This window comes from Andrographis paniculata, unplaced genomic scaffold, assembly GCF_009805555.1.
Source record: "Andrographis paniculata isolate CXL003 unplaced genomic scaffold, ASM980555v1 Contig222END, whole genome shotgun sequence".
Lineage (NCBI taxonomy): Eukaryota > Viridiplantae > Streptophyta > Magnoliopsida > Lamiales > Acanthaceae > Andrographis > Andrographis paniculata.
Genome location: NW_026137505.1, coordinates 1 through 13,484, shown reverse-complemented (window position 1 = coordinate 13,484; position 13,484 = coordinate 1). Strand labels below are relative to the sequence as shown.

The 13,484-nt window shown below is 33.8% G+C and overlaps 3 protein-coding genes across 9 annotated transcripts in view; 2 read left to right on the top strand and 1 right to left on the bottom strand.

Moving 5' to 3' along the window:
- Positions 1–11,854, top strand: part of LOC127245230 (60S ribosomal protein L7-2-like) — a 40,417-nt gene extending 28,563 nt beyond the window's left edge. For 2 of the 7 annotated variants that reach the window (XM_051265975.1, XM_051265972.1), the window contains exons 2-8: positions 9,545–9,618; positions 10,406–10,590; positions 10,682–10,779; positions 10,861–10,918; positions 11,278–11,357; positions 11,445–11,547; positions 11,633–11,854. In XM_051265975.1, coding sequence (XP_051121932.1) covers positions 9,545–9,618; positions 10,406–10,590; positions 10,682–10,779; positions 10,861–10,918; positions 11,278–11,357; positions 11,445–11,547; positions 11,633–11,848 — 814 coding nt within the window. In that variant the 3' untranslated portion in view covers positions 11,849–11,854. Of the gene's footprint in view, positions 1–9,537; positions 9,619–10,405; positions 10,591–10,681; positions 10,780–10,860; positions 10,919–11,277; positions 11,358–11,444; positions 11,548–11,632 lie in introns of those variants that run through there. The other 5 variants (XM_051265981.1, XM_051265976.1, XM_051265978.1 and 2 more) reach the window with 4 other exon arrangements.
- On the top strand, positions 40–1,819 carry LOC127245235 (uncharacterized). Its single transcript, XM_051265984.1, has 4 exons — positions 40–558; positions 1,135–1,189; positions 1,280–1,317; positions 1,421–1,819. Exons 1-4 carry the CDS (start codon positions 304–306, stop codon positions 1,655–1,657), a joined length of 585 nt encoding a protein of 194 aa, XP_051121941.1. The 5' UTR covers positions 40–303; the 3' UTR covers positions 1,658–1,819.
- LOC127245233 (membrin-11-like) lies at positions 4,514–8,066 on the bottom strand. Its single transcript, XM_051265983.1, has 4 exons — positions 7,719–8,066; positions 6,102–6,222; positions 5,862–6,008; positions 4,514–4,714 (listed from the first exon to the last, which is right to left on the bottom strand). The coding sequence occupies exons 1-4, from the start codon at positions 8,003–8,005 to the stop codon at positions 4,553–4,555; spliced, it is 717 nt and encodes a 238-aa protein (XP_051121940.1). The 5' UTR covers positions 8,006–8,066; the 3' UTR covers positions 4,514–4,552.
- Positions 11,855–13,484: the final 1,630 nt, after the last annotated feature.

Here is a 13,484-nt window from a genome sequence, read left to right as displayed (position 1 = left end):
GGGAGATGCCATTATTCCTTTTGGGCCTTTTGGCCCATTTCAATAATGGGCCACGAGCCCAATTAACACTGTACAACATTCAAAATCACAAAGTACAACATTCATTGCAGGCATAAACCCTAACGCGTCGAGAAAGCAAGGGTACAACATTTGCTTCACAAGATACAACATCTAATCCAGGTGCAAAATAGCAGAACCCTAAAAGTCTCTGCGCATCTACAAATATTCGAGAACCTTCTCTGAGGTAGAAGAAAGGTTGATCGACGCCACCGCCGACGCAGACTCGTGGTCAATATCTGGTATATGCGCGGGAGCGGTGACGTAAGCCCTAGCCGACTGTCGTTGTTTGTCGCCTTCAAGCCTCGTCAGGTCATCCTTTTGGAGCAGCGGCGGGCCAATCCGTCAGTATCCGCATCAATGGCGACGAAAAAAGAGGAGAAACCAGTGCAATTGAAGGCTGAGGACGAGTATGCTATGATTTGCTCCATTGCTCTATGGCTCGAAAACAAAGGCTTCTCCAAAGTTCTCAAGCGCTTCCTCTACGCCGCACAAATTCAGGTCTGTGTTCGTTTTGATCCATTGAATGGAATACTAATGCTGTCTCTGGGGAGTAGGTTTGGCGTAAATTGTAGATAGTTATCTGCTTCTCTTGCACTGGTGTTTTTCGCCCTTAGCATAGTTGAAAACTAGCCTTTTGGAGTGGAAATAGATGAATTGAATCAACGTAAGATGAAAGTTCATCAATTACTGAAGGTGTTTTTTGACTTAAACATTAGCAAGAAATTATATCAATAAAATAAAATAAAATCTGTGAGAAGATTTAACTTTTTTCACTGGTGTTCTTGCTGTTAAGGAAAACTTACTGTGTGATTATTTGTGTTTTGGAATATATTTGGTGTTTTTGGATGATATTTTTGGATTGGAAAATAGTTGTTATAATGATGTTTTTGGCCAAGAAAAGCTTTTTACCATAGAATGATTGGTTCTTAGTGCAAAAACATACCAAAAATATAAGGAAACATTATTCTCTAACATTCTTGTAGTGAGTGCAGAAACTCTTTGTGGTAGCACAATCATATATGTGAAAGTTATGTAGAGCAGTAAAATGGTTAACTACATTGTTATGCTTTTCAGGACGACAATTGGAAGGAAAAGGCTGTTAACTTAAGTGAGGTTTTCCTGCGACCTGGTAAGGCATTCAACAGAGTGTCATATCAAATTCATTGCGTACTTCAACTATGACAACAACTTCTGAAATTCTGTCCAACACATTTTGCAGTAGTAACGAACCTGAAGATGTGGTACTCAATAAGCAAGGTAAATTTCTGTGTGGTTCTGTAATTCTTTCCCCCGAATTTCGTTCCATTGGTAAATAATCAGTTTATTTGGAAAGCCACTGCTCCTGATGATTTTCTTTTAGCCTTTTACAGAAGAACAGTTGGTTTCTGTAGCCAATGCAAATGGGAAGTGTGAGGAAATTGAGGGTAAGAAGAAGAAGAAGAAAAAGGCCAAGGGCCAAGAATTGGCTACAGACATTGCCGATCATGGTGAAAAAGGTAAACCCGTAAAAGGTTCTGATGATTGCAAAGATCTTGATGTGGTGGATCAATCGACTAAGAAAGAGAAAAAGAAAAAGAAAGACAATTTAACTTCATAATTGGCTACCAACACTGCCAATAATGCCGAAAAAAGTAAACCCGCGAAAGGTTCCGATGATAGCAAAGATCGTGATACGGTGGACCAATCGGCTAGGAAACAGAAAGAGAAAAAGAAAAAGAAAGACAATTTAACATCAGAATCATTAGGTTCGGGTAGAAAGCAGACTGACATGGTGGCTGAAACAAAGAATGAGGATTTAAAGGCGGAGGAGAATGGAGTTAAAGACTCTGAGAAATCTTCTAAGAAAAGGAAAAGAAAAGATTCCGAGGAAAAAGAAAATCAGGTTATTCAGGACGGAGGAGTAGAGGAATCGAAGCCTAAGAATCTTCCTGGTACAGAGGAAGGCAAAGAGAAGGAAACTCATCAAGGGGCTGCCCGGGATATTTCTGATAAAGGAACCAATGGAAGTGCTGAAGCTACTCTTAATAATAAGGGAGTCGATAAAAGTGAGTCAAAATCTGCAAAGAAACAGCGCAAGGATTCCGACGAGGTGCCTTCTTTATCTCCCTGCTTAATGGTTTTGACATCTCTCGCATTTACGACCTCTACTAAGTTACTAACTAATATGCAACTATTACGATTCAATACCTACCTAGATGTGATTTTCTTTCAGTAGGCAAATAATTGTTTTCTTTCTGTCATTTTGTTGCTGTTATTATCTTCGAATCATGATTTCATTGAGTTGGATTCGCAGAAGATATTGACAAAAATGATTTCTGTTCTTTTGCAGCCAAAATCAGTAAATGCCTTTCAAAGAGTCAAGATCGATGAAGTAAAATTTGCTGATGAGAGGCTTCAAGATAATTCTTACTGGGCAAAGGTAGGTTCGGCTTTCCTTGCTTTACTTTTTGCTTAAATCATGTTTGCTACAATATATATATATATGTATGTATGTATCTTGAAGTAAATGCTTTTCTAACATTAAATTGATTGAATACCTTCACTAATGTTCCGACAATTTTAATCTTCTCAATTGTTTTGCTTATTGCAGGATGGTGCAGAGATCGGTTATGGTGCAAAAGCGCAAGAAGTTCTCGGACAAGTCAAAGGAAGGTGTGTTTCTTCATGATTTCCAAACATTACCTTTCTTTATAGCTTTGTAAAGTTTGCACCCATAGTGTGTTTGATGTTTTGGATTTGACATATTTGAATGAGAAATAGATTTCTCGATGTTATATTATAAATGAAAAAATAGACATTAGATGTTACGGTCTTTTTGGTAGAACATAATATTTTTCCATAAATTGCATAGCTTGAAAACATTACAAAATGATATAATATTTTACCATAAATTGTATAGCTTGGAAACATTACAAAATGATATATAAGAGACGATGTTTTGTGCTGAATGATTGACTTTGGATTTAGTATATAATATATTGTTGACTTTGTTCTCGATCGATATATATCCATTTCCATTCTTAGAGTTGCATCTATTAGCTTCTTTGGGTACATTTTATACATCTATGTTTGGTTCCCCGTTGTATGCAGGGATTTCCGGCATGAGAAAACCAAGAAAAAGCGCGGTAGCTATAGAGGAGGACAAATCGACCTGCAATCGCATTCGATAAAGTTCAATTATTCGGAGGAGGAGGAGGAGGAAGACTGAGGCAAGGATGGCTTCCTTCGAGGTGATTATGATCAAATCTTGTTGCAATTTTGTAGTGAATTATGGTGATAATTGAAAGAAAGATGTGTGTGATTTTTACTTGTTTAAAACCATAAATTGTCAAATTATTATTTATATCGTAATGGTTGGTTTCCTCAGCCTTGGTTCTTTCTTTGGCTTTGTGGTTTGTATTTGAATTTATTTAAATAGTAATTTTGCAATGGAAGTTTGGTTTGAAATATAACCCTAAACTTCACTCATTTTTAAGTATAGTTATATCTTAGCCCCGTAAAAGATGATCCGGTGGTGTATTTGTAGCCCATGAGGTCATGTGCGCATTTTGGGTATTTATTTTTCACTTTTTAATATTATGTTCGTTCATTAAAATTAATCCACTTTAATTTGGTAAATAATAAATTGTTGAAATATTTTTGAAAACATACTTAGAAATTAAACTAAATGAAAAAAAAAAATAAATATTGATTTCTTAATTTTTGCCAAAATTAGTAATAAAATAAATTAAAATAAAAGTAAAATAAAAATAAATTTAACAAACAAAAAAAAATTATTTATTTTCTAAAACTCTATATATAAGACTTATTTATTTTTATTTTTTTTATCTTCAAAAATATTGAAGAAACATATAACCATGCACGGGTAAAAGTTTCTAAATCCGATGGTAATTTATTAATTATTTTGTAGCGTATGATTTTATTAACATCATCTCAAAAAAAAATACTTCAAATAACATAGGCAAATCCATTCATATTAAACCAAAAATATAAGAAACAAACCTAGCTATTTTGAACCGAAATCATTCAAGCTAAGGCCAAAACCATAACTTAGAAGATCGACAAATAAAAACCGACAACTCAACTATTTAGGCATATCTACATCAAATATCTACCATTTTATTTTACATTCAAAGCATTACATCAAATTAAACAACACAACAGTTCACATTCAATTTTTTTTTTTTTTTTATCGAGCCGTTACATCAAATTAAACCACCGTATGTCTACAAGCCTATCAGGATCTTCGTATCTTTCAAATCATGCACTCTTAACACAAAGATGCATTTCAAGAAAATCTTAACAAAAAATCCCTAGAGCCTTCTTCTAACATTCCCACCCAATTTTTTAAGTGCACAAATTTCTATTCTCATTTCTTTTTCCTAGCAAAATGCCAAAAAAGAAATTAGTAAAACTAATATTTCGGGGGTACCTGGTGGAAGGTCGAAGGGAAGTCCAGCTCGGCCGGGAGTGCACAAAGTATTTTTTTTTTTTATCTCGTCCACCTCCAGAAAACAATGAGGATGACGATTGTTAAAACCATGCCGGCATATTTGATCCATTTGTCAACACGGCTGCGCCTCTCGATGAGCTTCAGCAGTGAGTTTGAAAGCCCTAAAGTGTTGACAACATCCAGGGCTTTCCTTTGAGCTCTCTGCATCAATGGAAGAAACCATGGTAACAAAAATGAACATTTAGGAAAACATATAATCTTTTCGCGGATGAGATACATGAATTTTTCCAATTTTTTCATTCATTTCGAACTTACACCAATTGATTAAAATAAATCATAACCAGATGTATAGAAGGAACTAGAAACCCAAAAGCGTCTTATCTTGTGTATAAATTAACAATCAATATATAGGGCTCAATTTGTTTGTGGTTTGCAACTCAAACATTAGTATTCAATAAAAAAAAATTTCCCTTAAAAAACATCAAATAAAACAAGTATTTTTTTATATTAAATTAAAAATAAATACTACATTCAAACTACCATATAAACATCTACTTATATCACATTCGACTTAAAATTTTTACTATTCAAAACCCAGAAATTCAACTTACAGTACCTAAGGGTTGTGCTCTTTTGTCAATTTTTTTTTCCTCTAAAAATATCAAATCAAATAATTATTTTTCTTTTTTTATATTATACTACAAATTTATTTTATATTCAAAACATCATATCAACATCTATTTATATTGCATCAAATAGCTATTCAAATTCAATTTTTTACTATTAAAAAATCCTAACCTAAAAATCCAAACCCACAAACAAGTGTTTATTATATTTTCGGTCTTATGTTTTGCACTATGCAATCTAGAGGGCAAAAAAAAATCTTGCACTTAAAAGAATCACATCGGATGCCTAAACTCTATTATCCATTTAAAACATTACATTTGACGCCTTATTTTTGTTCAAAATGTTTCGAGTTTACGACACAAACAACATACCCTAGATCATTATAGACTCAGTTTGGTTCTTAGAGAGGGCTGATATAAAAGGTCAGCTTGCACTTATTAAAATAATAATAGTAGATGCTAACAAATACCTAAAGGAAGGCAATTTAACTCCATTAAACCATATCCCGGACTTGCTAGTGAACTAAATAGATTAGAAGCTCTAAGGTAATTCGTTAAAGCGCAACTTGAACCGAAATCAAGATCACGAAACCTAATTTTTCATGCACTTTCTATGGTTAAAACTTGAAAAGACACGATGACAATATTATGGAAATATTTCACATATGTAATTGTGTTTCAATACTTAATTGAGTACGCAATCGGTGCTTTGGAATGGTTACCTTTAAGTGATCTCGTTGCTCGCTATACTTGTTAAGTATCGCAACTCCAGTTGCAAAAGACTCTTCTAGTACCCTGGATGATCTGCGGACTGATTCCACTGCCTGTGCCTCGTCGTAAAAAATTCTCAGAACATGTGAATCCCCACTCTGGAACAAAAGAAAAGTTGGCATCAAACAAATGGCTCGACTTAAACAAGGAGAGCAAAGACAAATGGCTTCAAATCAAGAAAAGGAAAGTACAGCTCTTCCAAGTAATTCTGCTCTCTCTTGTGCTTCTTGTATTCGTTTCTGTTGCCTTAATTGGTATTTGTCCAGACTTGCTCTAAATGAGTCAGCCTCCTCGCTAACTTGTTCTATTTTTCTGTAAGAACGAAATTATACCCAAATCCATAATAAGAAAATGAAATGTAAGAGCACGCATACTGACTGAGAAGATCGGGAACATGTTTTAAGCTTATAAAGGAATTGTGTAACGATTTCATTAGGAAGATGTAAGAACAGAAGCACCAGCTTCTTATTCTTCAAATGCAAGATTCCACGCCATTATTAAAAATTTTAAATAAATAAATCAGTATCAACAAAAATTCTCTTAGGGTAGGCTTGGTTACTATTATTTAATCAGATGGAATATTTTTCACAATCATGATCGTTATATAAATCACATCAACTAAAGAATCTACTTAAAGCTCACTTTCATCCTGATTGTGGTTGAACTTTCCGTAAACAGAAAGACAGCTTGAGTCAAATTACAATTTATCAAGTGATGTATTTCTTCAATCCAGAAGAACTACGAAAGATATCAAACTAATATAGGATGAATCTAAACATCTCGTCCTAAAAGGATAACCTTCGACAGTTCTAAACATTTTATACTCGGGGAATGCTTACTTTGTTGCACTAATTAAGATTTAGTAGCAATGTGAATGAGATAACTTCCACAGTTCCTACAAAACAAGGAGAACTAGACAACCAGAAGTTCAAAGATATACACAAGTTTGTGCTTTCACTTTTCAAACTTGTTTTCGGACTACGCAATCTATATTTTAAAATACTTTTTCCCTCTGAAAAAGGATCAAATCAAACTAACTATTTTCATTGAAAATATCACATCCAATATCCAATCTAAATCCAATACACCCCAAAACATTTGAAAGACAAACAAACACACCCTAAGCCATTTTAACCAACTCGCAATTAGCTGAAGATATCACTATTAAAATTAATAACGGTTAAATAATCATCTTACCTAAAAGCTTAAACCGATAGAAAAATGCATTATTAATTACTCTTCCAACACTCCACTCACGTGAACCTTGCACATGGGCATTTTGTACAACCTCCTGCTCTAATATCATTTTAATGGTGATCTCCTATAAACTTAAGCTGATAGAAAAAATGTATATATTAAGTTCGAGTTCGTATTATATAGTCTTCCAACAATTAGATAAAAAAAAAAAAAAAAAGATTCATCAGCAGCTTCATCAGACTTTCCAGTTGTTAGCGCATCATCTACTTTACAATTATGCAATCCATTCAACTTGAACACAGTAGATCGTAATTTCAGCTTTACCAATTCGGGAACCCTTACAAATCAATTCATCAGCATAGCACAACATTAGCCAGCAAGTATGGTGACTATCATCTATTGAAATTTTACATAACAGCAGCTCGCAAGTTCACTTTTACAAGTTCCGGAGCCCTCACAAATTAATTCATCTATCAGAACACAAAATTGGCTAGCAAGTAACGAAGCTGTTCCAAATTCTCGCCATGTTACCAGCAAAGGATCGTAAAACGAAAAACTAACATATATAATTCAACAAAACTACTTAGAAACAAACACATATGTTGCGCTACCTTTTCCAGAGATCACGCTGCGGCTTGGATGCGATGGAACGCCAGAGTCGATCCATATCAACGCAAATGGACTGGATCTGGTTTAAATCTCTTCGAATTGCAGCCCCCTGATCATCGGAAGATCCAACAACCGCGCTCGATGATGAGAGCGAAGACGCCGACGCCGACGCCGACGATGTGTATTCTAAGCGTTCAAGCCTCTCCAAATCATCTCTGATCTTAATAGATAAGCGCTTAGAGCTTGAGTACAACTCCGACAAACCCCCTCCGCCACTTTCCACCGCCATCGCCTCCCGTCGGAAACCGAGAGAGGATCTTTTTGCGAAGTTCTGAAGACAGAAATGTAATTCCGCGCCTTCTTCCTTATCAAATAAGCCAACTATTTGGGCTGGTCCAATTACAACTTCGGCCCAATTTATAAGGCTGTGTTTGTTTATATTTAATAGAAAAAATACATTATGATGTTTTTTAATTTGTTTGTTTGTTTATGAATTTTTTTTTTTCAATAAAATATATCCTCCTTATCATAAGAATATTATTTTTTATTTTTAACGGTTCTAAAACAAGAAGAGTATTATTTTTTAATTTAATAATTATACTATATATCTAACATAATTAATAATTTTACAACTTCTTACATTATTTTTATATCACACAATCTAATAAGGCAATTTTAATAATTTTCATTATAAACCAATATAATATTATTAATATTAAAAAATTTACTTGCAAAAACAAATATTATTGATTTTATGAGACGTAGGTAATATTATTTTTTGCAAAATATCCTATCAAAATATGATTTAATAAAAATTTAAATTAATAATTTATTTCAAACTATAATAAACAAACCATTTTTGCAAACAGCTCAATTCTTATAAATTTTTATATACTTTTCAATGTATATTTCTACAAAATATAACATAGATATTTATTTTTTAAAAAAATAATAATTCAATATAAATCATTCCTTTATCTGTCAACTCTCAATCTATTTATTTATTTCAAGGAAGTACTTTAATAAATGATAAATTATATAATATATCCTTGTATTTTACTAAAAATACACAAAACACCGTATGTTTTATTTATCGTGTGAAACCCTTTGTATTAATGGAAAGTTTGCATGAAACAACCTAATTGTCCAAAATTGATATTTAATATTTAATCACGAGCAAGATTTAAGATCCGACATATTCAAAATTACGTATCTAATCATGTTGAAATTTGAACCTCGTATTGCACACGATCTCCTATAAGAAAATCCGATCCATTACAAATAATAAAACACATGTTTATTTAGTACAATGTGAGAAGTCTGTTCTATTTTCTAATAAAATGTGTATAAAACGTGTTTGGTTAAAGGTTTTAATTTTTGGTCTATGTTTTAAGTAGTAAAAATTTTAAAAATCTAAAATTATTTGATATAATATAAATGAATATTCATATGATTTTTTTGAATATAAAATTATTATTTTTGTTAAATTTTAAAAATAAAAAAATTAATTTAATGTTTTATTATTATTTTTTTTAAAAAAAATTGATTAATAATAGGTACTCCTGCCCTATCTAAAATCTAAATCAACAAATCTGATCAAAACTAAACTCAATAAAATTATGAATTTGTATATTTTGTGCCAAACCCATAAGTTGATTCTAATGCGGCCTGCTGCTGACTAGTAGATGATCTGTAAGTATCAGACATTAATGTGTAGGGGTCGAGCCATTTGGGCTAACTTATTGGGCCGCAGAGAAAATGGATTTAAGCCCAGCCCAACATAGATCCAAATCTGCTTTAAGCTAACTATATATATATAAGCTCCTAGGGTTTGTAAGGTTTGTTCCTCCTCCGAGCCTCACACTGCAGCGGGAAGTGTGCACCGGCGACTCATCGAATCAGGTAATTTGCTTGCCTTCTTATTTCCTTATTTTCATCGTGTATCCCCAAATCGAAGGTTGTTTGGATGTTGTGGTTGTGATGTGAATGACGAGAACTGGAAGCGAGTTTTAAGTTTCCGTCGCGTTTTGTTAGCTGGTTGTGATTCTTATTCTTGTTCTAGTGAATGTAAAGAATGGCGGAAATACCGGGTGTTAGAAGTCATCTCGGTGTAGGCTGTGCAGATTTGCATTGCGAAATAAAAAAGGAAGTGCAGTGCCATTCGGTCGTTTTATATGTTTTGCGTTGCTGGTCATGGGAAAAAGCTTTGCTCTTGTTTAAGTTTAGGCGTGCTTGAATTTTTTGTACGAAAGCTTTGCTGCGGAGCCTAGTAGTCCATTTGTAGGATTTCCATCAGAATAAAGAGCAAGAATGATTTTTTACAACTTCCTTTTGCCCGTGTAATTTTGCAAGTCCTGCAAAGAAGAAAGTATGTTGATAGACGTTTTTTCTTATTTATATTTTTTTTTTCACGATTCAAGAATCCGGCTTATTTAGTGGAAACATTTTAATTAAAATAATCTGGAATAAACTGTGTCTATATGCTGTACTTTGTCTGCTGCAGAGAGCTAGTGGTGTATGGACCATTAATAATTTTTTACTTGATGTTCTTATACCCTTTCATGATATAAAATTCAGTCTTAATGATGGTTGCAATTTTGATGGAGTATAAATTGTTTGATTTAGGTAGCACATTGTTGTTTTAATGCTATACTGTGATTTGATATTTAGTTTGATGGTTATTGATCAGAGATGGCCGAGGTTGCTGAAGTAAAAGCCATAGTTCCAGAGTCAGTTTTGAAGAAGCAGAAGAGGTCAGAGGAGTGGGCCCTTGCAAAGGCCAAAGAACTCGAGGAAGCCAAGAAAAAGAAGGCTGACACCAGGAAGTTGATCTGTCAAAGAGCAAAACATTATGCAAAGGAGTATGCTGAACAGGTATACAGAATTGTTTTTGTTTCAATTTAAATTAGGATCTGATTACTACTTGAGTCTATTTTTTACAATTTCATTGTTTGTTGTTGTATAGGAGAGGGAGTTGATTCAATTGAAGCGGGAAGCCAGATTGAAGGGTGGCTTTTATGTGAACCCTGAAGCTAAGCTTTTGTTCATTATTAGGATCCGGGGGTAGGCCCATTCTATGCTTCTGATGATATCTTCATCTTTTATTTAGAATTTCATTAATGTGCCGCATTCATTTTCTTCCAGTATTAATGCTATGCACCCAACAACCAAGAAGATTCTGCAGCTTCTGAGGCTGCGTCAGGTACTTATCAGTGTTTCATTTTAAGAGTTATGCTTCTTTCATACATCTGTTCTAAATCTAGTTGTTACGAGCGTATGGATTCACCACTTGTGTACTTTGAATTTATTAACCATTTAGCTAGAAAGGTCCGTTGTATAAGTTGAATCATACTCGAAAAGATGTTTTTTGCACCCCTTTTTTTTTTGGGTTGAAGAGTTTAAAACTGAACGTGGGCTTCTCCTTCTTGAAGCTGCTCACTGTGATACGCCTTCATAATTTACATTCTAAAATTTGTTTTCGTATCTTTATTTTTATTTTATTCTAAGTACACATCTTCTGTTTTCACTCCTTTTGACTGTTTTCATTGGGCATTCATGTAGATCTTTAACGGCGTCTTTCTGAAAGTGAACAAAGCTACCATGAATATGCTGCACAGGGTTGAGCCTTATGTTACCTATGGGTAAGCTATATTAATAAATTACCTCAACTATTTTTATAAATATCACTTTTAACAAAAACTCTGATACTGGTGCTTCATAACTTCTAGGTACCCCAACCTTAAAAGTGTCAAGGAGTTGATATACAAAAGGGGCTACGGAAAAGTAAACAAGCAGAGGATTGCATTGACCGACAACTCCATAATTGAGCAGGTTTGATTTTACTAACCCATCCTATACAATAATAGGAATAATTTGTTTTGCGCATCCCAATTCTCATCCCTTCATTTTTTTATAGTCTTTGGGCAAGAATGAGATAATTTGCATAGAAGACCTCATTCACGAGATCTTCACCGTTGGTCCTCATTTCAAAGAAGCCAACAACTTCTTGTGGCCATTCCAGCTCAAAGCTCCATTGGGCGGATTGAAGAAGAAGAGGAATCACTATGTTGAAGGCGGCGATGCTGGCAACCGCGAGGATTACATCAACGAGCTCATTAGAAGAATGAACTAATTGTTTCATGAGGTGAGGTACTAAAAAATTTCGACTCTTCTATTAATATTATCATCCATTGGATTTATACAAACTCTGCCAATTAGAGTATTAGCATTTTGATTTCCAAAATACAGGTATATAAACATTTGAATTTAGGTTACAGAAATTTAATGAATCATTCAAATGCGAATTTAATATTGTATCAAAGGGTGTGTATCTGAGAACATAGAATGAGACGTTTAGAGCAAAGGGTGCAGAAAAACTTCTTCTTTGTAATTGAACATGCCGTGAAACAGCCTAATAATCTGACCTGAGCTTCGACATAGACTGCCTGAACTTGACCTCCGCAGCTCGGACACTTGCTGGGTGCTTTTTCTCGTTCTAATTCTGTCTCCTTTTCTTGGTATATATGCAATCTGCACATCGATATCTTCGACCTTCTGCTTCTCCTTTCTTTGCTAGTCTTCTTTATAAACGCCTCTTATAGGTATATATTTACTGATCTACATACAATGCGTTTAAAATGCTTTCTTCAAGATTCAATGGAGGTGTGCTTCTGTGCATATATATATTGTGTGTGTATATATGTACCTAAATATCTGGGCTTGGTTGCAGTTGACAATTTGACATCAAGAGTTGAATTCATGCTTGATTTATATATATATATTGAATCATCAGGAAAAGTCAATTGAATTGGTAGCAGTAAGTGTAGCTAATAGGGGTTTAATTGTACTAGCTTCTTAATGTTGAGTTTTAATAATCCCATCCTAAAATCATCCGTTTTTGTGGGCATCTACTAGTCGAAATTTGTTATAGTCATTAATTTAGATAAATTTAATAATTATGCAGATTGTTAATAATTTTCTCAACAAAATTTAAACTAATTTTCATCCTTGTTGCTATACAATTAAAATTTGAATTTCTTGTATAGTTTGGTTCTTTGAATCCAACGTTAATGTGCTCAAACCCGTGGAAACTTGTGATCTCCAATAGTGTACCACATCCTTGAATTTGGACCCAAAATAGATAATAAAATAATACCTATTTCTGGTAGATATTAAATTGAAGGGTTTGCCATGTAGCTACGATATTATCGTGAATGTCGACGTTTTATCCGTTTTGGGAAATTTATAATATTTATATAAAGCTTTAATTATTCAATATTGGCACATAAATATATGTGTATATATATATATATATGTATGTATGTATATTCATTCATTTGTGTGCAAATTAAATTCTAACTGAAACGAGGAAAGAATGTGAGATGCAGAATTAGATTAGGTATTATTAGGATTTAGGGATATATATATATTTCCGTCCAAGCGGTGCATGAATTTCTACATGCAACGTAACAGCTGTCGTCATCATCGTCCCAAATTAGTCGTCAATTTTGACCACACGGTCGTTGAACATATCTCATTGATATAGCGTTACCAAGAAATACAAAATAAAATAAAATTATAACACATGATTTTTATAACCACTACAAAAAATCGAATTTGCCTTCTCTGAACCGGTGGATGTGCAAACAGAACCGACACATACACATGGACGGGGAGTTGGGGTCCGGGACCTCCTAGTCCCCAAACTCATCTTCTCAAAAATGAAGTTGTTGAAATTAATTTCAGATGGAAAATGGAGATGAAGGTCG

Bases quoted from the DNA above. Each gene is read 5' to 3' on its own strand.
- LOC127245233 (XM_051265983.1), bottom strand. From the start codon at position 8,005: ATGGCGGTGGAAAGTGGCGGAGGGGGTTTGTCGGAGTTGTACTCAAGC. The intron at 6,009-6,101 runs GTACTTTCCTTT...CTTTTGTTCCAG, and splicing joins CAGAATTACTTGGAAGAGCT to AGTGGGGATTCACATGTTCT. The intron at 4,715-5,861 runs GTAACCATTCCA...CCATTGATGCAG, and splicing joins AGCAACGAGATCACTTAAAG to AGAGCTCAAAGGAAAGCCCT.
- LOC127245235 (XM_051265984.1), top strand. From the start codon at position 304: ATGCGCGGGAGCGGTGACGTAAGCCCTAGCCGACTGTCGTTGTTTGTC. The intron at 1,190-1,279 runs GTAAGGCATTCA...CACATTTTGCAG, and splicing joins TGAGGTTTTCCTGCGACCTG to TAGTAACGAACCTGAAGATG. The intron at 1,318-1,420 runs GTAAATTTCTGT...ATTTTCTTTTAG, and splicing joins TGTGGTACTCAATAAGCAAG to CCTTTTACAGAAGAACAGTT.